Source organism: Poecilia latipinna, unplaced genomic scaffold (genome assembly GCF_001443285.1).
Source record: "Poecilia latipinna isolate Pla-1442-1.1 unplaced genomic scaffold, P_latipinna-1.0 Scaffold742, whole genome shotgun sequence".
Lineage (NCBI taxonomy): Eukaryota > Metazoa > Chordata > Actinopteri > Cyprinodontiformes > Poeciliidae > Poecilia > Poecilia latipinna.
Genome location: NW_015113358.1, coordinates 142194 through 165293, shown reverse-complemented (window position 1 = coordinate 165293; position 23100 = coordinate 142194). Strand labels below are relative to the sequence as shown.

At 39.1% G+C, this 23100-nt stretch overlaps 1 protein-coding gene across 1 annotated transcript in view; it reads left to right on the top strand.

Moving 5' to 3' along the window:
• p3h2 (prolyl 3-hydroxylase 2) overlaps positions 1–23100 on the top strand; it is a 56688-nt gene that overhangs the window by 29275 nt on the left and 4313 nt on the right. Inside the window, exons 2-5 of the mRNA XM_015045763.1 lie at positions 15899–16051; positions 16209–16398; positions 18482–18613; positions 19774–19901. Of these exons, the coding sequence (XP_014901249.1) occupies positions 15899–16051; positions 16209–16398; positions 18482–18613; positions 19774–19901 (603 nt within the window). The remainder of the gene's footprint in view (positions 1–15898; positions 16052–16208; positions 16399–18481; positions 18614–19773; positions 19902–23100) is intronic.

Genomic DNA, 23100 nt, shown 5'->3' with positions numbered 1-23100 from the left:
CCTTTAAAATAAAGGGAAAAAATTTAAAAAACTTTTTTCATAATTAGCAGTTTTTATCTTTCCCCCCCCCCCCCCCCCCCCCTTTTTTTTTTTTTTTTTTTCTTGAGGATTTTCTTCCTAAGTGGATTTGAGAAATCATGTCTTACCTTTTTGTACCCAAAGAAATATCTCCAAGTAATATTTTGGTCACAAATCGTGATCTTTAAATCGAATGCCCTCCACAGTTTTAGGAACTGCGGTGGTAACATCGTAGCAGTGTGCAATGCTCCTCTGTAAAGGTCAGCTCTTTGTTGAGCGTGAATCGCTCTTTGCCCTGTAGCTGCAACCTTACCTCTGTCTAATTAAACACCCTGACAACAGATTGTTCAACTCATGAAAGGTTCCTTCAGGGAGTAATTAATGTTAATGTGAGCTGGGAGGTAAAGAGAAGGAGTCTGGTGGAAATGTGGGTCAGCTGTGCCTCCTGGCCTTTTGTTAAAGCAGGTGGTTGGAGTGAACTTTGACCTCCCTGGTGGTGAGCACATCACATTTTAATTACTCCGTCGCTCCAGAAATACATCTTGTAACGACTCTGCTATAGAGTCACATCCGAACTATACGAGATCACTCAGATTTCCACTCATTCTCAGGATAGACATTTAATTTTCTGTCTACATAAAAAGGGAATCAGCTGCCTTCTTTGTTACATCAGATTAAAGCTTCTAAAGTCTTTGTGATCTGTGTCAAGACTGAAAGTGACCAATTATTTTGTCCATCTACTGCCACACGTATTATTTTGTTAAGCTAATATATGTTCATATTCCCCCCTCCTCCTCCTCCTAGCCTAACAATCTGTTTTTCAACATTTACAATTATGTTGGTATTAAAGATGAGACTGTATTGGCTGCTGCTATTCGTCTTTGTCGTGACCTTCTCTGTGAACTGAACTCAGAAAGTTTTTGGTGTGCACAGAAAGCAGCTAAAGCAGCCGAAATATTTCAATAGTCAAAGCATGATACTAAATTTATGAAGTGTCTTCTGGCTTCAAAAACATAAAATGAACAAATTTAGTTAGTGAACAACCCACAAACCCAAAATGTACAATTTAATGAAAGAATTAAAACAATATAAACCAGTTAAGTGAACAAAACTCCAGTTTTTATATCTTTTTATTCCCTCCTAATACAATGTTTATTTTAAATTTGTATTTGGCGTTGGGGTGTAATTTTGGGCCTGAGGTTTTATTAAGGGAGCAGCAACAACATTTTTATAATGAGTGGACGCATTATTCCACTCCTCCTAAGTGCCAAACCACTTCTTCTCAGTATCCAGACCTGAAATACACACATTTTGACCTTCAGTTCATGGATTTTCAGGTTACAGCCATCCACATAGTGTCTCAAAATACTCATTTTAATTGTAGTGTCCTTTTAGGCCCGTGAGTAACCGAATTAGCTGTTTTATGTGGCTGCTGGCGTCGTTTCCTGCCAAAATAACAATTCTGGAAATAGGTTTCTAGGTAGAATTCATTGCTGGGACTTTTAGAAGACAACTGTTTCAGATCATTTAGAGATTTTGTGGGGAATGTGGTGTTACTTTCTGGGATTTTGTGCTCTTTTCGAAAGGTGTGTCATTACAATTTTGAAGTCCAGCTGGCAGAGCGGGCGGGTTAGCACGGCTGAATGAACTACTGGACGCACACACCCATTTCTGCTTGCACAGATGCCTAAACATCTATATGTTTATTAGGCCAATGCAGGTGGGACATGTTAGAAAGTCATAAGTCAACAAATATGACCTCCCCACGCCAACATGCATCTCTTTGACCAGCCGATCTCAGCGCAGGCTTGTATTTCCTGCAGTGCTCTTTGCAGGGAGAGGCCGTGGTGTGATGGCATTGTAGACACCGTGTTGATTTTAAGGCCTGAGTCAGTGTGACCACTGGGAAACCCTTATGCAGGTAGGCTGTGCTGCCACTGGAACCGAGGGGGGCTGATGGTTATCTCTCTAAGCGTTTCAGGGTGGCTGCTGCTGAGGCATGAGCTGCTGTCAGTCACTCAGTCCTAAAAACAAATTAAAAGCATTTTAACTCTGTGCAGTATCATCAGTCCTGTATGCCAAGTGGATCTTTTAAATTGTTTCTACACAATTTTCTACCTTAGAGCCACTCGGTGTGTGACCACATTGGTTTCTGTTTTAGCAGGAAATAAAACACAGGTAAGTAATATCCTAGGATTTTTACGTCTATCATAAAGGTCAGAAAACAGGATTAGACTTTATTTCTGTAGCTTATGACTGATTAGCCTCTTTAAATCCTTCAGTCACTGAGACACTGATTTTTAGTGTTTTTGTTAATGGAGAAGAAAAACTGAATCAGACTTTAGCGGAGATGGTTTCCATTAGTGAGCGCCCCCATCGTCCGGGGTTTGGTACCTTCAGAACTGAGGGCATGCGGAGGTTGTCCTCCAACCAAAAAACAAGGGAGTGCAGAAGAAAAGTAGAAGCAGATTTTTGTATTTAGGGCAAGAAGTCATAATAAAAACCATATTTCAGGAATCAAAAGGAGAAACATGGATTTTACTTATGCCAGCTTTAGATTTATGGTTGTAAAATATGAGCAGTGATTTAGAGTGGGTCTTTTGTTGCTGTTTGAAATATTTCCTCTTGGTAAGTTTAACATTAAAATGATGTATTCCTTGGCAGCTTGACGCTGCATAGAAGAGCCAGCCACCTCAAAATGAGTGCATGGAGGAACCCCAGCAAAACAAGTTACATTTCTGCTTAGGAGCTGTATTATGGGATACAACTGTCACCATTTCCTTTTAACTCATGGTTCACAATGCCAGCAGTGTTCCAGCTCTTGCCTTGCACATTACTGGACTGTCATCCTACCTTAAACATCCAAGTTCTCCACATAACAAAGCTACAAGACTGAAGGAAAATGACTCGACTTTGTTGAGTTTCCAACATGGAACCTCAACAACGATTTTATCTTCAACATGGAAACATCGAGTAACATTGCAAGCTGATGGAGATGTCCTATTTACTTGGTATTTGAAAGACTGACGACGACAAGAGATTAACAATTTGAGTAAGATAAACAACTAAGCTTGGGAGAAAGTTTCCATCCATCCATTGTCTATACACGGCAAACCTTGCAGGATGGCAGGAAGGATGCTGCAGAAATTGACCAAGAGAGCGGCCAGTCCTTGGACACAATGTCCACCAGTCCATCACAGGACAACACAGAGACACAGGACAGCCATGTCCTCGCATCCAAAGACAATTTAAAGAGACCAGGTAGCCTGACAGTCATTTTTGGGGGTTTTTGGACTGTTTGATGAAGCATTTTGTTGTTTGCTTTAATGGACCAACATAATGCATAACTGTAATATTTATTTATTACCACAAATAAAAAGTGTGACATTGAAGGACTCGCTTATGCATAGAGGCTCATGCTAAGTTGACTCCAGCCTCAGTCTACTCTGGAATGGATTTTGTTACTTGTGCACTTCTTTCTTCCACTCAACTTTATTTGAATAGGCTTGGATACAGTCTCTTTGAACATCCAGCTTCTGTAGCAATGGCCATTTGTGGCTTGCCCTCCTGTGGAGGGTGTCAGTGTCTGCCAGACATGTACCAAGTCTGCTGTCATGATTATTTAAACCATTATCCAGTCATCGCATAACATTTATACTTTAAATCTGAGATTATATTAGATATAAGCAGACTCTATTTATTCTTAGGTCATTTTATAGGTATTAGAGTATTTGGGGTTAAATGTAATTGCATGCCACACCTTTTTAAATTATAATGATTCTCATCGTTCATTATTAATTAGGCACCTTTTTCTAACTGCATTCAATTCTGAGGTTGCAAAATTATTTTGGATATGGATTTATTCCTGTTATTTTTACCATTTTTAGTATCTGCCTAATTTTTCATGTTTAAATTACTGACTGTTTTGTGATTGGACACAAAAGTTGACTTTTGCACATTTTTCTTTTCACGTCTAAGCTCCTCCGTCGATCTTGAGAATGTGAGGAATGCTCATTCTAGCAGTCTGTCTGCTGAGTCATCAACATGGCTCCCATATGACCTCTGACACTAGCCTGGAACGGCCACTTGCATCTATCTCCATCAAAGGATGGGGCTAAGGGCAGAATGCCTTTATGTCCTAAAAGAAAAACATATACTGAAGTCGCTTCCACATAAAAGCACTAATGTTTTTTGAAAAGAGTCTTGTTTGTCTCTTAGTCGGTTAATTTTAGAGCAAGCAGCGTAAACGCCGGGATGGAAACATCTGCTGTACAACTCGTAGACCGTTTGGGCACAAATAAACAGACATATTATTCCTGAACGGATTAGCATCTGAGAAAATCAGACAGCATCATCTGACTTTGGGGCTTTTGGTGCTTTAAAGCCTGCTTGGTCTGAAGTTGCAGTCTGCATGCTGTGCGTCAGGAACACTGGGCTTGTGCTATGTGACGGCATCCGGAGCGTGTCCCATGTTTACAAGGCGAGGAAAGACGGATTACTTTAAAGACTTTGAGAGAGAATTACCCCCATTCGTCCGTGGGTGTGTTTTTAATTACTTTCAGTTAAATGGGAACAGTAACACATTGTGTTTTGGACAGGCAATCATTGCTCTGTTTATAAAGAAAGTTACAATGATAACGATTGTGACAAATTAGAATAGTGATAAACTCTAATTGATGATGTTTGCAAAACCCCAAAATGATAATGCGAATGAAGGCTGTGGCTGGCGATGTAATCACGCCATGAAATGTAACCGTTGTCTTAAAGCAGCCCATTACATATAAATGTCACCAAAAGAGCATAATTTGTGTTTGTCAGGCTCTGACTGTACAGAGAGACGGACAAGTTGGCAAAAGGTGACATTGATGCTAATTAATTTTTAAAAACACTTCTTCAATATGAAATCTGTTTCTGATTAGTCCTTTCACAGTAAAACTCAAGATTTACTGTAAATCAGCCAACCAGTTCACAAATAGTTTCCTGTCAAAGTCTTTGACACATTTGCATTTTCTGCGCGTGCGAGGTCACACTCTAATCATCAAACATGTGTAAGATAAGTCTGATGAAATCTGTCGGAGTGTTTGGACCCTCTGACGAAGCTGCAGGGCTGGATATTCGAACCGACACTTGGGAGGCAAGACGTAAAAAAATATCTCTGAAAGCTTTTCTCCCAGGACTTCCTGAGAGGATTTATATTCCTCTGGTGTCGTCTCATTATGTGCTAAGAGTTTGTAAGAGTTTTACAACGTGCTCGCCCATAAATCTGAAATATTGCTGTTGTCATATGGATGTGCTCTTTGCTTAAATCCCCCGTTGGGTAAATGTAAAAGCGTGAGAGTGTTTGTGGATGTGGCGACGCATATCTCTGTACATTTTGACCCTCAAGTATTTCAGAGTCGTCTGTTTGGTTTCCAAATATGCCAAGAATTTCTGGTAAGCAAAACCAATTCCAAAGATTTACGTCTGAACGCTTTGATATAAATTCAGATGTATCCTCAGCAGCCTGGTTGGGTTTATTTAATCTCCATGCTATTTGATTAATGTGGCTAAATAAACTTTGATCCTTGTTTTTAAAAAAGGAAGTAAAATAAGGATCATGACTTTGATAAAACAAGCAAGAAAATAAGCAACAGCTTCCCTTAATTTGTAGAAGGAAGGGCCTGACAAGGAGAAACAGGCACCAAATCAAAGGTTTTATCTAGGTTATCTCTCACCCAAACAACAGTTACCCTTTGTATATTTTCTGAGCCAGAATTTTATGTTTGTCTTCCTCTGAAAGCCAGGCTCTTTCCTATGAACCTTTTCCTCCCTTTTTAGGCTGTAAACGTGAACTTTTTGACCCCAAATGGGAAAACTGTGTAGCTGTGAAAAGTGAAAATATTCCTTCAAGCTGTAAAACACAGAAAAGGCCTGCCTTTACTTGAACTTTTTCAATGTAGCTGTCTGAAGCATTTAAAACTCTTCATTCTTCAAGGACTGCTGTTTTGATTGAGTTGATTTAGCTCTCTGAGGGAGCGGGGTCTATTTTCTCATTGTGCAATCAGGATGAACCCTAAGTTTTAACAGGAAAATACTTCTTCAGGTCTTTTTTTATCCCTTTCTGATAAGTGGAAAATTATGTTGAAACTCAGAACATAAATATTGTGCAGGATGACATCTCGTATGTTTGCCAACTCTGTGATCACCAATGCAGATAAATATTTTCCACTGGGAACTTCAGCTGACAACCTTGTCTATGGCAGCAATTTGTGAACAAATGCGTGTGATGCAAAAGACGAAAAGCTTTTTCCACATCCGTCATTGACGTTGAGATCTATTTAAGTCGCTCACACACTTTGTTGACCTTTATCTGACTATGAATTTGCTATGCCCATAAAATCACTCATTGCTGGAACTCACAATTGTTTTCAGAATGAGCAAAACACATTTTAATTTCCTTTAGTTTCCTCACAACACACCTGGATAAAAGTCGCCGTTGTCTGCCGACGCTCTGAAAAGTCGCCTCATTCGCACATGCTCCGTTTCCTCCTCCGTAGTTCTTGTTTTGGATGGGTTTGCTTAGGATTTAGCACTTAAACTCCACATCATGCTCATCTTTTCTTATTTTTCCAAGATTGGCAGCTTTAGAGGCAAAGTGGGAAAGCTGAGTGTGTCCACACTTATGTGAGAAGCTCACCTTTGACCCCAGACTGGAAGGGCTGATGGCACGGATCCTTCAGCTGTTCTGCTTCTTGTAATTTTTCTTTGGAATAGAAAGTTTTTCCTATTTTAACGGTGCAAAAACATGTTGAAAAGTCGACAGCGTTTCCTTCTGAGAGTAGGTCATAATTTAACCGATTTCTCATGAGTGTTAAAATGCTTCAGTGTTTCCTAACGTGGCTGTTCTGCTCTGGAAGGGGTGATGATTTTGGATTCATGTGCTTTTTTTTTTTTGCAACGACTCTTGACGGCACTTTAGGTCCATGAACCATTGAGCAAAAGACACATCAACACCCATCAACATCTGGCTTATGCTGACATAGGGAAAGTTTATGTCTCTATTGAACGTTTCTGCATACCAACATGTTTGCTGTTGCAATAAGATGCATTTGGACACATCGGCAGCAGATTTTAATTAGTTTCATGTCCAACTTGTTTATCTTGACCACGATTCCACTAACCTCCACATCTGTTGTCACACCTTGTAAAGATCTATAAAAAAGCTTTGAAATAAATGTATCTTTTATTGCAGTTCCTAGAAAATAGATGTGCCTGAAGTATTTTTATATTTTCCTTACTAAGCTAATCTGAGTCTCGTGAGTATAACTAAAGGTCTGTTTCCATTTATTTGAGCCAATGCAGCTTTCTGGAGCTTTTTAGCATTTTCTTATAGGGAGAAAATAGTGCTAAAGTGTAGGTTTTTCAAAAAACAACATATGTTATTTTTGCTTGTAAACAAATAAATAACTTTATTGGTCTAATTGTATTACTTCTAATCACATTCTTCTGTCCGCTTTTGTGGTTGGCAGAGATATTTATCCACAAATTGCTGCCACTGAAGCAGCAACAGAAGGATGTAATTATTGTAAACATGTCAATTTTGGACCCAGGAGTGGGAATACACACACATGACTGCCAGGGTAAAATTAAAAAAAAAATGCATGAAATTAAGCAATGAGTGAAAAGCTATACAGGGCATTTTGTCAAAAGCACCTTATGATGTGATGCAAAGGCCACTTTTTAATTTGGGTAAGAACAAAAAAAGCATGAAATCTCCATGGTGCCGTAAACAGTTATTTTCCTAACAGGCAGAGATATTATTAAGTAGCTTTAAACAACTTGTGCTTAGACAAATAAGGTTGGATTGGGACTTAACTTGAAACCACATGCAATGACATGGATGGAAAGGGAGGTAAAACATTATTCACTGCTTACTATTAAAAAGCTGCAGTAAAATCTATTTTAAGTCATGCTACTGCAGTGAGGTGAATGTATTTTGAGCTTTTAGGTTTTTTTCACTTGCCTTTGCTAGGGGTGGTAGTAGGTGTTTACAATAATTGCTCATTTTACTGTGACGACGGTAATTTTAAAAATAGAGATAGTTGAGTATTGTTCTGATAGCGGTGCTCTTGATCCAGACGTTTTGCCTGAAACTGATGGCTACATGAAATAAACAGGGAACTGGTTGGAAAAGGTCCAAAGTCAAGGGAAATGACCAAGGTGTGAGATATTCTCCAGATATTTTTTTATTAATATTTCTTCATACTGTTTAAATATTCAGCATTTTCATGAACTCACAGCTTTGATTCAGAAATGTTCTTTTGAGAGCCGAACTAATTGGTGGCAATGCCAACCTCACCAGCAAAATTCTGATTTTTGAACCACTGAAGCATTTCTAGACAAATAAATGCAATAAATGCTCATGTTATATTTGTCATTATTTACTTTGGTTTCAATTATGTACTTGTTTAGTTATGACAGTGATAAAGTGTTGGGACAAAGTGAGAAATGTGAACAAGAAACATATATAAAAAAACTTCTTTTTTTCCCAAAAATCTCTTTATTTATTATTTATTTTGTTTTTTAATTATGTAAAGCACTTTGAAATGCCTTGCTGCTGAAATGTGCTATAACATTTGATTGATTGATTGATTGATTGATTGATTGATTGATTGATTGATTGATTGATTGATATAGACTTTTTTGGTTTATAGCAGTAAAAGCTTTGTGGAGTGTTTTTTTTTTTTTTTTTTAACATCATTGTGTCTAATTTCACAATTAGACCATTTTAGTGCCTAAAAGCCACAACACCAAAGCTGTTTTCAAGAAATCTACGCTTCAGAGAGCTTATTCATATGTTGACATGTGATGCAAACCCAGCAGAACATCCCAGTTTTGCAAAGTAACCGTGTTAATGAGCAAATAGAAGAACCACCTGACTTTTTATTGCCACATGTGAGAGTTTCTAACTGTTTCCTGGTGGGAGAATATATTTGCCATATGTTCTTATTTAATCCAGGCAAGAAAAAAAAACAACAAAAAAAAACCTTGGTGCCAGTATACGTGGTATTCCCTGCAAGGGCTCCAGTTCCACTCTACGTACACCTTTGGTACACACTGACACTCCCCAACCTCAACCAAAGAGGAAAATGATGGAGACAAAACACTGCTGTTTTCCTAATTTCTCGGAGCACTTCAGATTTTTCCGCAGTTGAGAAAAAGGCACCTTTATGTGAATGGAGGCTGATGTGGTGGGAGATCAGAAGATCGTAGCTTTAAAAGAAAAAAAATGGTAGTTACGCAGGTCTGTTTTTAGAAGTCCCAGGGAAAGAGGAGTGAGTGTGTTGCTGTATTTTCGGCAGGAGGAAACATGAGAAATGTGTTTGAAGAGGGCATGAGGGCGTCAGGGCAGGAGGAAGACATTATGAGTGATTTTCCACCCTGTCTGCACTGCTTAAATCAAACACACCTTGTGCTTTTTTTTTTTTTTTTTCAGGTTTGCAGACAAAGATGGCCCTCTGTGTACTGAAACTGTTGACTACAGATTATTCTGTGGTGTCTGATGGTCTCAGAATAGCTTTGGGAAGAGGCTTGTATAGTCTCTCATCAGCTCCATGGAGCTTAAATGGGAACTGAGACAATATGGTGAAAATAGCAGGAGCAGTCATTTCCCCCTTATAGCCAGATGATGTCAACCACAGGGAAGACATGGCCACAGATGTAAACCCAGCATTTCAACTTGGATGATTTACTTTAGGTCATTATAAAGACAAACTTCTGTTTTGGTTGCTAATGGCTTCTGGATCGGGAGCGCTTGATTCACAGTCTGGGTTTTCAGGCTATTATGGTCAAGTTTGTTTGTTCATTTTACCTCCTAATTAAAGCCAGACGTTTTTCAAGCAGAGTGTCGATCTGCTGCTGTGAACAGAGACTTTACTATTCGGCTGCCGTTTCCTTTAAGTGTCCTCTCATCCTTTAGGATGCCAGCCGTGTCCTCACGTGTTTAATGAAGTGGCTTTTTTTTTTTTTTTGCAGCAACATTACTGAGGTTTCATTCCCAGGAATTCCTCAGAAACGACCTTATAGGAACAGGAGAAAGAGGTCAGTGTGCAGAGCTGTCATCGAGAACAGACAGGAGAATAGAGAAGAGGTGACGTGACGGACAGAAAACTAAAGGACGGGGAGAACGGATATGAAAACCGGCTGCTTTAGCCCATGACATCACTGTTTTCCTACCATTGCATGAGCCTAATGTTTTAGCCATGTCGTATTTAAAGTACACCTTGTTTGGTCGACTGGTTTCCTGATTGGCTTGGAAAAATGTATTGTGTTACACTCAAGATTGTGTGTTAGGCCAGTATTTGACTAATCAGTATAATTCAAAAGGAAACCACTGTCTGGTTTACTCAGCTGAGATTTTAAAGTTAAAGAGCAGAGGTGCGCAAACTTTTCACAGTCACATGGGCTGAAATTGTCGGGGCTGAAAGCAAAGCAACATTTTTTTTCTGCATTTATAAAACTTGGTCAGACTGCCTGTCTTGTTGAATTTGAAAGAGACTGGCATATTTTCTTATAACCGAGGACCGATCATGTCTGAGCCCCACACAGAGGCTCCAGACTTCCAGGAATTTCTCAATTTCTCCGATCATCAGTCAAAGGTCTGTCTGTCCCCTTTCGCGATGATTCAGAGTGGAAGCGAGTGGGCTGGCTTCCCTCACGGTAAGAGAATCAGCCACTTACACAAACTGGCATGAACTCTGAGTGCCAGGTATGGATTCCAGCATCCTGACTCAGCATCGCAAATAAATCTACCATAAGCATATAAAAAAAAAATCTCTTTTTAACAGTGTCTACTTCACTGCAATAATATAATCAGTAATAATTATTATTGTGTTTGGCATATTTTGTGTCCGGTAAACTAATATAGCATTTTATTCCATTAAATGAGACTTGTTGAAATAAGAAAAATGTTGCGTAAGACAAATAGAAACTTGACACTGCATCTGTGCTTGTCTGGGATTTATCTCGGTAAAAACAGCAGAGATGGAGTCTTCCCAAATCACTGTGAGCTTTTTTGATCCTTATCCTTTTTTAATAAGTAGCAGATTTATATTTTCATTACTTTTCCGTCATATTAAAACAGCGTCTATTCTGGAAATGCCCAATAAACCAGTATTTTAATATTCGGAACCATCTCAAATTAAATTTAACCAGCATCACAATAACTTTGGCCCGCTCTTAAATCTGTTGCATTTAAATTATATCCTGATTATTTTATCCAGATGTTCAGACTGCAGCGACAAACTGCTGAGTTTGAAAGCTGAAGCAAGTCAAAATTCCTTACAAAGATGGTGTGATAGACTAAGAGGTCAGACTTTCTTCTGTTGAATAAGCTGCTTTTATGTTTGCCTATTTGCTTATGGATAAGTACAGAGTAAAGAACGCAGTGCAGCCTCTACATCGCACTCAAATCTCAGCTGGGTAAAAGTAAATTGTATGTAGCTGCTCAGCCTGCAGAAGAGTAAATATTGTTTTTATTTAAATATGTACGGGAAGAGTCTAAAGACACAGACGTATCGTTTGTTTTTGGGGATAATTCTTTGCAGAAAACAGCTGTGTCCCTAGCGAAGTTAATTATTGCAAGGAGAGGTTGCTCAGAGTTGTCTGAGGCTGATTTAAGAGAAACTTTCTTTCTAATCACGAGAGAGGAAATTGTAAAACATGGTGCTTCAATATTTGTTCAATAAGAAAAAAACCTGCTTTTTACTTTGACTGTTCTTTGATTACTGGCTGTTGAGAACAGCAGGTTTTGTGTTTCAGTAACACAATCCTCCTGTCTATTCAGTTTCTTTGCAGATAGAAAACGGAGAGCGTTCCACATTGGGAACCTAAACTGCAGGGAAAAGTAACGTCTGGCATTGCAACATTTCCACCCATGGTTACATGACAATATTTTAGTAGAAAGAATAAAATATTAGCCGCTTGACAATAATCTGGACTGTGCACACAATGTAATCACTTTTTTTTCCCAACTGCAATCCATTAGGAAGCAATCATTTCAAACTGAACTCTAGGTTTGTGCCTCTGTTACATAAATAATTAAAGCCCTGTTTTAGTTTTACTTGACTATTCCCTATGGTATGATAATTATTCATATTGTCTTGCCACTTTTATTTTTACTTTAAGGCCTGTTTTTGCTCTGGGATAAGTACTGTTTTTGCCACAACATCAGTGGCGTTTCTAAGGTGCCAGCCCAGGCCTGTTTACATACCTGCTCATCAAGGAGGAGGCCTGGTGGAGCATGTTAATGTGCGTTTAGCTTGGCACGATATCGTGCCCACATTAAAAGCTTTTTTTTTTTTTCAAAATTGGCAGAACAGTCCAAAAGCTGGGCGACTTGGGCAAAGTGAGGGTGCAGACTGAGAGGCATTTATTCAACTCTACAGGTGCTGCTTTGAAATGTTGCGGGAGAGAAAACGTAGTCTCGGGGAACAAGATGTACACTAACTGAATGTGTTTGGAAATTTGCCTTGAATGGCAGGGCTGTAATGATTTTAATCTTGTAGATTAAAGCTAAAATTAGCAGCAGTTAAAATTTTGTGCCAACAAAGCAGTGACTTTCTGTCTGGAAACGGCTTTGAACATGAGAGCAACAGCAGTTTCAGTTCATAAAAAGAAAAAACATGCATGTATATATGTATAATTATTGCACAACGCAACCCGTTCCTGCAGAACAGTTTGTTTGGTGATGTATCCAGTCTGGTCATTTTGCTTCCTCATCTGCATCCTGTGGTTGTTTTTAACCTGATTGCTTGGCAGTCTAACATCCAGGGGTTTCATTCTGCACAGATCCATGGATAAACATGTATTCTGAGTTTAAAACATTTACACTCGTATTACAGTTGATCAATCCAGATTTTTTTTTATTTATCTCTGACAAACACAGATGATCATCTCACAAGTTTAAATTTGCTTAAATGTGACCAGTATCTCTTCTACATCATTCAATAAATGATCCCTGAACACTTTTATGATTTTAAATGTCTCATAAAACTCGGGGTCCAGAGCTGATTTCTCAGTAAATCTTCACATTTTATTCCTAAGGGGACAAAAACACCTTCTCATTTACCCGGTGGCTCTTTTAGCTTGCTGATTGGTTGTGACATACTGTATAAAACTTGTAAAAGTGAGACAGGAAAAAAAAAACACAGTACAATCCCTCTTGATGTTCTGGTTGCGCTCATTCTTCCCTGTTTTTGGGTCACTATTGTTGGGTGCTTTCCAATGGCTCCAAGCAGTTGATCCGGCCAGGAATGCACTCGACTCTGCCTCTGCCTTTGGCCTTTGAGGGCTAATCGAGCATGTCCTGCTGGGTTTTCTCTGTACCGCTGCACGAGGCAGAGCCAACATTGTCAGACTGCAGCATTATTCTTCTGAGTGAGGTGGGATGTTTGTGAGAAGACGATTGTCTGCTTTTTCCATTAGGGCTGCATATCAAGCCTGGATCCCCCATAGAAAGCACAAATCACTTCACTTTTGTTTCAATAGCTTATGGGCGTACACTTTAAGTTATCTACAGAAAAAGGTATTCTACTTTTCCATTTCCATAATCCTGAATACATGTGAGAATTGGGAGGAAAAAAAAGACACATTTTTCTCATAGCAAATCTCTTTAGACTCTAGAGCCAAAAATCAGTCAGTACAGGGCAGAGAAATGCCTTGGGGATGAGAGTCGGTGGAGTGTTGAGCAATCTGTTACGTATTTTGGCCAAAATGACCTTCTCTGTTGTTGCTGGAAGTTGAGAAACGCTGTGATCTTCTTTATAGTTTTGAGCCGCTCATAAGGTGAGGAGTTTACTCGATTGCCAGCGGATGTCCCTGCAGGGAACATTAAACAGAAAACAGCCTCTGTCTGCTTTTCACCTCTTACCGTTTGACTTTTATTTCCTTGAAATCCCCAAATCGTCTTCCTTTGCTGTGTGCTCATAGATTGAGCACTCTAGATCAGTCATTATCAATCAGAACGAAACATTAGAAAGTTATTTCCAAGAACTAAATGTTTAGTGAGCAATGATTACTATATGAAGGAAACCACACAACAGAGATCTCTCAGTGTGAAGTTTAGTGTGTGGTGCATGTTTTGCTTCGGTTCGTGTTCAGGCTTGAGTACTATTGTCTCCTCTGATAAGAGCCAGGCATGATAGCATTGTTTTACGTTTTAACAGACGGTAGAGGAACAGAGGTATGAGAAAGATTTGTTCGTTGTTGTGACACGTGCTCTTTGACTGCCAGCGATGGAAGACTCATGTTGACATTCCAGGACTAGTTTGGGTGTATAAACCCAAAGCAGCGCGACATCACAAGCACCATCTGCTCCCTAGAGGTCCTACTGGATTGTTACAAGACTCTTTTACTGCATCGAAGTAAAGCGTGCAACTCGTATAAAACCTGAGAAGTGAGCTTTAACAGCTGAACTGCTGACATAAATGTTAACTCAACCAGTAAGCCCTACAAATCAGTGTTTATGTAACATTGTTAAGTGGGGTTTGGGAGCTCTGTGAGTCAGCCCACGTATTGGAGGACATGCAGTTTGTTTTGGGGGAGGGGGGATTCACGTAAAATGTGTGGTGATAATTAAACAGGATATAAAAATATCCACTGAGCTGCTCATCCTTTCACTGCTGTCTGATTTTGTAAGCAGTGCCATAATAGCTTGTCCTGGTGGTTACAGCCATGTAGCTTTGTGAAACTATGTGGTTTTATATATTTCTTGGTTACAAATGCTAACCATTTCCATTTCTCCCAAACAAGGAAGTCCTACGTTGTCTCAACTATAACACATGATGTACTTGCCCTGAGTAAAAGTAACTCTAATTGTATCATCTAGTGCTTTAAGGTACTCTCAAGTACAAAGTAATGAAATGTCCAGATACAAAACTTTTATCCACTTCCTGAACAAACGATACAAAAACTCACTTTTGGTTAAAAATAGATTTGGTAAATTTGAGTTAATTTATCTAAACATTCTTGAGAAGTTGTGCTGTCAACATGCAAGGTCAGTTCAAGGTTGGTTTTCAGGACAGTCATCTGTTTTCTCCAGCCAATACACTAGATAAAATTAGAAAAAAAAACAACGTAACCAGGCAACGGTTCCATATGCGAAGGTTAAAAACTTCAATAAACTCCATTTCAGAGTAAAACTGTTACTACTTATCTCAAATGTAAAAAAAAAAAAAAAACGTTCTAATCTTTATTTTAGAAAGTTTATTTTTGCACTTTCCACAGCTGCTTGAATAAATTAGATCTTCATGTTCGATGCATTTCTCAGTAAGTAGAACAGATTTATGAGCTTACCCCTCCTCTGTAAGCTCTGCCAAGTTTCTATTCTTCAGTTGTGAAGAAAATCATTTATTGCATTGGCTATAATAACAACGGCTGTTTTTTCATAACAGGATGTGGATGGGAACGGTGTGGCCTCCTAAATCTGCTCAGATTTTCTCTGTTCAGATGTGACATCGCTTGAAGGAGTGTCCAACTAACTCCCCACAACTTTATTTTTGGGAAAGGCCTGAGTTTTTGTCAAGTGGTCTGCCTCTTTCAGCAGATGTTTCTTCAGAGAAATTGTAGCCTTTTTGTCAGGCTTATCAATCAACTTTGTCCCTTTCTTCTGAGAGGCTTTGCTGTTCCTAGTAATGAGACTGAAATAGGAAAACAACACAATCTGCTGTGCTGGAAATGAACTGACTTTTCTTAATGTAACGATGTTCTCTGAACCTTTTGACCTACTTGAACATAGCTTAAATTAGTTTGTGGGAATTTTGTTCTATTCATCCAAAATGAAAGTATTTTGGGATTTAATGGCGTATACTTTTTTTCTCTGGTTCTGTTTTTCCTTTTTCAGTTGAAGCAGCCGGAAAAGGCGGCAGCAGCAGCTCATACCTATTTTCAGGCCAATCCAGAACATGTGGAGATGGGCCAACACCTCGAACAGTACAAAGACCTGCAGGGTGTAGAAGAAAACCACTTTGTGGACCGGGAAGCCCGGCCTCATCAGGTAAAAAAGAAACAGTCCTTATGGTCGAGGCTTTCCTCCTGTCTGCAGCATCTGATTTTGAAAGTACAGCTGCTGTGGTTCTACAAACAGAGATATGCTTCAAGATTTATCCTCTCTTGTTCTCCCTTTCTCCTTCCCTGTGACTTCTCTATCACAGCAATCATTCACAGCGGCAGTAAAGTTATACGACAAAGGCGACTACGAAGGAGCTGTATCTCTGTTCGAGGATGCCTTGGTGGAATACTACAAAGCCGATGTGGAGTGTCGGGCCCTGTGCCAGGGTCCGCAGAAGTTTGAGGGCCACGACCACGTACGCTACCGCTACAGCCTACATGAAGTCGTGTCGGGTAAGGCAGAAAAAGTCACAGAAAATGTATCTACCTGGTTTCGGTTTCAGTGCAAACATAAATATTATCATCAAGCGACGGATGAAGCCAGTGTTTAATTCTTCTTACGATTTCATCATTCATCTTAGGTAGATCAAGATGTATTTATCAATATGTCTGTACAGTATAAATAATCCCTTTGTCCATGCTTCAATTTGGACTTCTTGGCAATAAAAAGGTTTGTCTTGTCGTCTTTACAGATAAAAGAAAACATAAGTTGAATAATTTGTGTTTATAGCTCTACTAGCTAGGTCCAATGTCTATAACTTTTTGTTAATCTGTTATAAAACAGTGTACTAAAATTGGAAGTACAGAGATTAGACTATATAGTTTTGCACACGTTCCAGATGTGCAGCTGTCAAAATGATCTAATTTTATAGTCTTTAAGGAATAAAAGAAGTGGTCATTACAAGGAACAGCCAGATTACTCACTCAGTGCAAATATTCTGCTTAGTTTGGCTGGATTAGCTTTGCTGCACAGTTAGCTCTGGGATTTGGTAGATATGCACTATTACCGTCTTCGACGGGCCATGCAGACAACTTGACCTCAGGTCAAGAAGACGACGCGAATACATTTATGGACACAGTAGAAGATGATTTTCTATACCCAAGTATTTCTAACAATTCTGTGCTGTTTTGTGTCTTTGCTAAAAATAAAATACGTAAATAAACAAAATAAATAAATAAATAAATAAATAAATAAATGCCAGCCTTCATATTGCATGTATTCGGTGTGGTGCTTTTAAAATGTATTCAGTTCACATTTTGTAAATAAAAAATGCAGGTAAAACCAGATTGGGATTTTATGTGGTATTCTGGCATAAAAGGGCAAAATAACTGGGAACTGGAAGGATACTGACACGCTTTTTTCAGTTTATTTTACATACGTGAGCCATCCGTATGCAGCTTGCCTGAGGCAATACTGAGCAGAAAAACTTTGTTCTGCAATGACAGCTGTTGGGATATGTCTCTACCAGCTTCATGCATGTAGAGACTGATTGTTTGTTTTTTTCATTCTTCTTTGTTAATGAACTTTGGGGCAATGTTGACCTCCAGAGATCTTAAAGGATGAAAGAAACTAATAAAAATACTTTTGTCCTCTTGTATCTTTTCATTTAATTTTACTGTCTTCCTGTCATCTTGTTGTTTTTGTTTTTTCTCTTGTTGTCATTTGGAAATATTTTCAAAATGTAAAGTTTCTTTTTAGCCATGCTGCATTTTCACTTTTACTTTTGCCTCCTGCTCCGTCCATCCCAGTCAATGGGACGTGTGTGTTTGACAAAAGTCAGGCCATTTTCTTTGGAAGCTGAGGCAGGTTTTTGTGCAGTAGCAGCTGCCTAATTGCTGAGTGAGTGTTTTCTGACTCTCTCATATGTGTGGTCGGATTGGGTAAACATTAAAAGACAGCTAATTCATTTTGGCCAGGCTTTGTTTTACTTAAAATGAACAGATTATTTTCCATAGCCAGTCGATTCTGTGATCATAATGTTTATATGTGTAATGATGTGTGGATATGGAAAATCAATCTGCTGTGTGACTCGGATGAAACAAGAGAAGGATTTAACAGAACCGCTTCCGTCTGGACGCGTTAAAATTTCTGTATTTGACCTGAATCCTGTTGCAGCTCTGCGTGACTCAGGTGTGACCTCTGCTCCTCTGGAGTTTCCTGAAGAAATTTAAACATCACAGCCTTTCTGTCGGAAAGAAAAATCATGCTGCAGCTGCTTCAGAGTGACCTCACTACACATACATGCTAACAACACATTCACACATGCATGCTGTCACTGCTGGCTGTCTTCTCAGTGTACAGCATGAGGAAATGATAAGCAGCCTGCCAACTCCTGATTCTGCAAAGGATGACCTAACATCAGGTCCCCATCGGAGCAAACGCTATTTTATTTCAGACTCTATTGCTACCTTATGGGATTAATTGCTACTGGGTGCATGAACATCAAATGTTGACGTTCACATTTGTAAAAGTCTGCAAATCCAAATTTCTTTTAGCATAATCCAAAGACTAAATTTTTGATTGCATTTTTTGCAGATCATTTTACTCAGGTTTTGCACTGTGAGCACGAGTGCGTCCGAGACCTCGCTACCCGTCCAGGCCGCCTCTCCCCCATGGAGAACTACCTGCCCCTTCACTACGACTACCTTCAGTTTGCCTATTTTAAAGGTGGGATGTTTGTAGTCTTTAACATTTTTCTGACAGTCATGTATAAATAAAGATATGTGTTGACAGAAGTGATTAAATTTTAGATTAATGCATTTTGATTTTGAGGTTCTTGGACATGACGGCCGACTGTTTGAATGTAAAGAGGATAAATTATTGCACCCATAGTTCATGCATGCAGATACAAACAGATTAAGTTAATTCAGTTAAGAACTGAGAACTTGTTACATTTTCAGATATGTGTCTCTTTGGATATTTTAATTTCCTGAAGCAGTCTAACAATTAAATTTGTAATGAGATTTGGTAGTCCCGATGGACTTCGGCTAGCAATGATGTTTCTGAAACCCCTCTGAAAAAATATGATCTCACTAAGTATGAGATCATTGGATTGTGCATGATTGGACTTAAATTTTCACCTTGAAAACACTAAACCATCCAATCGTTTATTAGAACAAATGGTTTTCATTTTCCGAAACTATAGTTTTAAATTTTAGGTATTGTTCTTCAAAAATGTTGCGTCCTAATTAAGCATTTTTATTGCCTAACAGAAATAAGAGTAATCGAATTTGTATTAAAGCTACTATTATTTATCATCTTAAGACATTTTTCTGCTCTGCAGCCTCAGTCTGTTTTATTTGACTCATCAGCAGTGAAAGTTTTAAATCACTCAGCAGTGGTTCTGCTTGTCTTATCTGCGAAGGTTTCCATAAAAAACTGTTGCTGTTTCAGCTCAAATCTCCAGAATTTAACAAACTTGCAAACTGCAGAAAGCTAAAGCTAAAGAAAGAAGTCCTGTATTAACCTTTCATCTTTGCAGCAGAGTAAAGAAGGCTTACACCTAAAAGAAACATGGAACAAAAGGTGTCTGACATTTGATCTGTATTCATGAAGAAATCTGTATGCAGTGCAAAGTGGCAAAAATGGCAGTAGCCTATTTCTTTTACAGGAAACTATTGATTAGTTTGTACTTACATACATGGTTGTCTCTGTGCAATCAGTGCTCAGCTCCATTTCCTTTGTAATATTATTTTCTAAATGTTAGCTATGTTATATCCAAGCATGCCATAAAATTTGATAATCCAGTCCATCTGCAGTAATATACCGATGAACACGAATCAGAGAAAAATGTTGAACTTTCTTCCCGTCTCTCTTAATGTGTGCAGTCAACAGGCTGGAGGAGGCGCTGCAGTGCGCTCTGACCTACCTTCTGTTCCACGAGGGAGACGAGTTTATGGCCGACAATGTGGATCACTACAGAGAAATCCTGACACATGACAGCACCCCACGAGAGGTCAGGAATCTGCTGTGTCATGTAGGACTTCATATCTTGCTTCTCAAAACTAGATAGATAGATAGATTGGATGGATGGATGGATGGATGGATGGATGGTGGTCAGTAGCACTCTGGTAGCGGATGTTTAGTGTACTACGGAGCAGAAAGCTGACGTCATTGTTACTCCCGACATTCATTGGGCGGTGCAGGTTGTTTGATAGCAGCCGCACGGGCCTCTCATATACTAGCAGGAAACAAATACACCCAGTACAACACTTTCATTCCATTGGCTGAGAGGTTGCTAGGCGACTGTGCCAAAAGGCAGGTGTTTCGTAAGCGAACAGAGAGTCCGAGCAGAGGCCAAGTATGAGCGCGAGGAGAAGTTTTGAGTACAAGCATTACAAGTTTTGAGAAGAAAGGCATGAAGTCCTGCTTTCAAAATAAAAATGTAACCAACGGTGTTAAAAGTTTTGAGAACAAAAGACATGAAATCCTGCTTTCAGACTGAAAATGTGTGACCTTGGATTATGGCAGAAAAATTCCTCCATAGGTTTGGCAGCTCCAGGAAAGGCTGGACAGAGTTGATCAAATTGACAGTCTGACAGTGTAGCAGAGGTTCAGAGGTTTGGATTTGATGTATAGTGTGTTTCAGGTGAAATGCATTGCTTGAAAGATCGGTTTCATCATGGGGATTTTAGGAAAAACACATGAATCATAGTTACTTGCTCAAGACGCAGCGAAAACGTCAGCATGTTAGGGGAATGATAAACGGATGCATCTCAAATTATTCATCCATCCATTGTCCATACCTGCTTGTCAGTCATGTTGTTTGGACCGGGAGGAAAGCCAGAGTACCTGGAGAGAATCCTGCATACACAGGGAGAGCATACAAACTCCAAGCAGAAAGACCCAAGACTTGAACCGAGGACCTTCTTACTGCAAGGCAACCATGCTAATTAGATGTAATTAAATGTCATTTATTTTACATTTCAGATCTAAAAGTAAGAAAAATATATTTCAAGTGTTGTGTTCATTTTGATGTATTATGGCATACAGCTTCTGAAACCCCAGAAAATATTAAAGTTAAGTTAGCATCTTTATGAAGCTTGGCAGCAGAGGAAAGCATGAAGCAACGCTGACTTTGGCTGTAATGAAACCCAGTGGACCAACACCAGCAGATGATGTGGCTCCCCAGATCACGTTAAAATGTAAATACTTCACACTGGACCTCAAGGAGCTTGGACTCGGTGCCTCTCTGCTCTTCATCCCGACTCTGAAACTTGAACTTTGTACGACTCAGCAGCAGTCCAGTCTAGAGGAATGTATTCCTTGCGTCTGGAGCTGAGACTTTGCATGACGATAAAATATTCCGCCTGATGGATGATGCACCACTGCAGTAGTGACATGTTCCAGTGCCCAACATGCTAAAGTCCACAAAGTGTGAGAAGGATAGACGAAAGAGAGGAGAGGGGAAACTTTGGATTTATCAGCTTGGATAAAACTGTCTGAAGTATTTAACAAACCTATGACGTATTGTATTTTGCCCTCATCTAATCTAGTAATTTTGATGTTGGTACCCAAAGCACATTTAATTCTCCACCATTATCTTACAACTAAATGGCTTAATTTATAACAGACCATAGCCTGGCTTGAACTTGTAACAGAATCCCAGGCAGGCTGAGTCAATAACAGAAGGATTTAATATTCTGGGAAGAAGTGAGCGGAGAAATGTGTGAACTTATTAACTAATAGCGCAGAGACTAATCTTAGAAATGAATGTGTGCAGTTTGAAACAATCGTGGTTTTGTTTTTTTTACAATCCCCTCTTTGCATTTGAAGTGCATCTGAACACTATATAGAATAAGGATAAGTCATTGCTGCATCTACAAATCATCCACAACGTCCAGAAATCTGCTCTCGTCTTAGTAAAGATGGACTGGAAAGAAGCCCTGGGAATGCTCCATCCCCAGAATGATGAAAGGCAGATAAAGACGTTATGCAGGAAGTGAGGAAAGACTTGAGAGGAAAGCTGACAACCTTTTGTAAAGAGCCCACTTCTTTGCCAGAGCTAAAGGTTGCTTTCCAAAAATCTGTCAGGTTGGCCATCAGTTTGTTCAACTAAAAAAGACCTAGACCGCTGCCTTGTTGCTCTCCCAAATATTTAGTCTCTCACTAGAAAAAGCCTGTTGCTCATTAGAGCAACCAAAGTTTCCAGCAAAATGTGTGACTCTCTGGATAACATTAGCAAAAGCTGAGATAAGGAGGCTGAAGGAAAATGTGCTGTTTTAGAATATTAGCTTATAGTTTTCTAGCTTTCCCATTTTTCACATCTTGTCAGTTTACTCTACATTAATTGCCCTCCAGCCTGCCTCCTCCATGCATTCCCTCCCTTCCCTGCCTCTGGGAGCTCATTTGTAGGGTGTCAGGGCCTGCCTGAACACGCCTCTCCGTCCAAAGGTCCTGCTTTCAAAAGGAAGGAAAACTGGGGGTAGAAAGTCTGCATAAGGTCTCTGACACAATCTTCATGCTGTTTTCCAAAGAATAATGGAAAAGATAAATGCTGCAGGTGGTTCAGATTTTGTAACAGTCCTCTGGGCAAAGTTTCACTCGCTCTGAAGGAGGTAAAATCTTTTTTTTTTTTTTGCTTGCTGCAGTAGTGATACCATTTGTTCACGTGTTCATTTATTTAGATAAGGTTTCAATTTTAAACCACATTTAGGCTCCAAGAAGCATCTTTGCGTAGACATACTGCAGCATGTTATGGATGTCTATGAGGTTTTCTTGTGATAAAGGTTCCCTTTCTACATTGCAAATAAGTTAGTTTCACTTTTTATCCAAATGTAACCCTTTTTCAGTTGTGGATATTACAATATTCCCCTTAAAAAATCACATTTAGAGCCTAAGAAACATCTTCATGTCGATGTATTTTCTACGTTGTTAACGAAAAAGGTGTTTCCACATGATGAAGAAAAACTTATATATACTGCAGCTCTCGTGGAATCAGTGATTAGTAAAAGTTACAATCTCATCAATACTTTTGGTTTTTGGAACAAGGATCCATCATCACATAAAAACCCTTCTCTAATATCTTTTCTATATTTTGACTTTGATGGATTTTCCCCTTTTAGCTACATTTACATGTAATTTAGCCAGAAGAAAAAAATATCTATTTCTTTTGTTCCTGGAAAAGTTATCATACATGAAAATATTGCCAAACA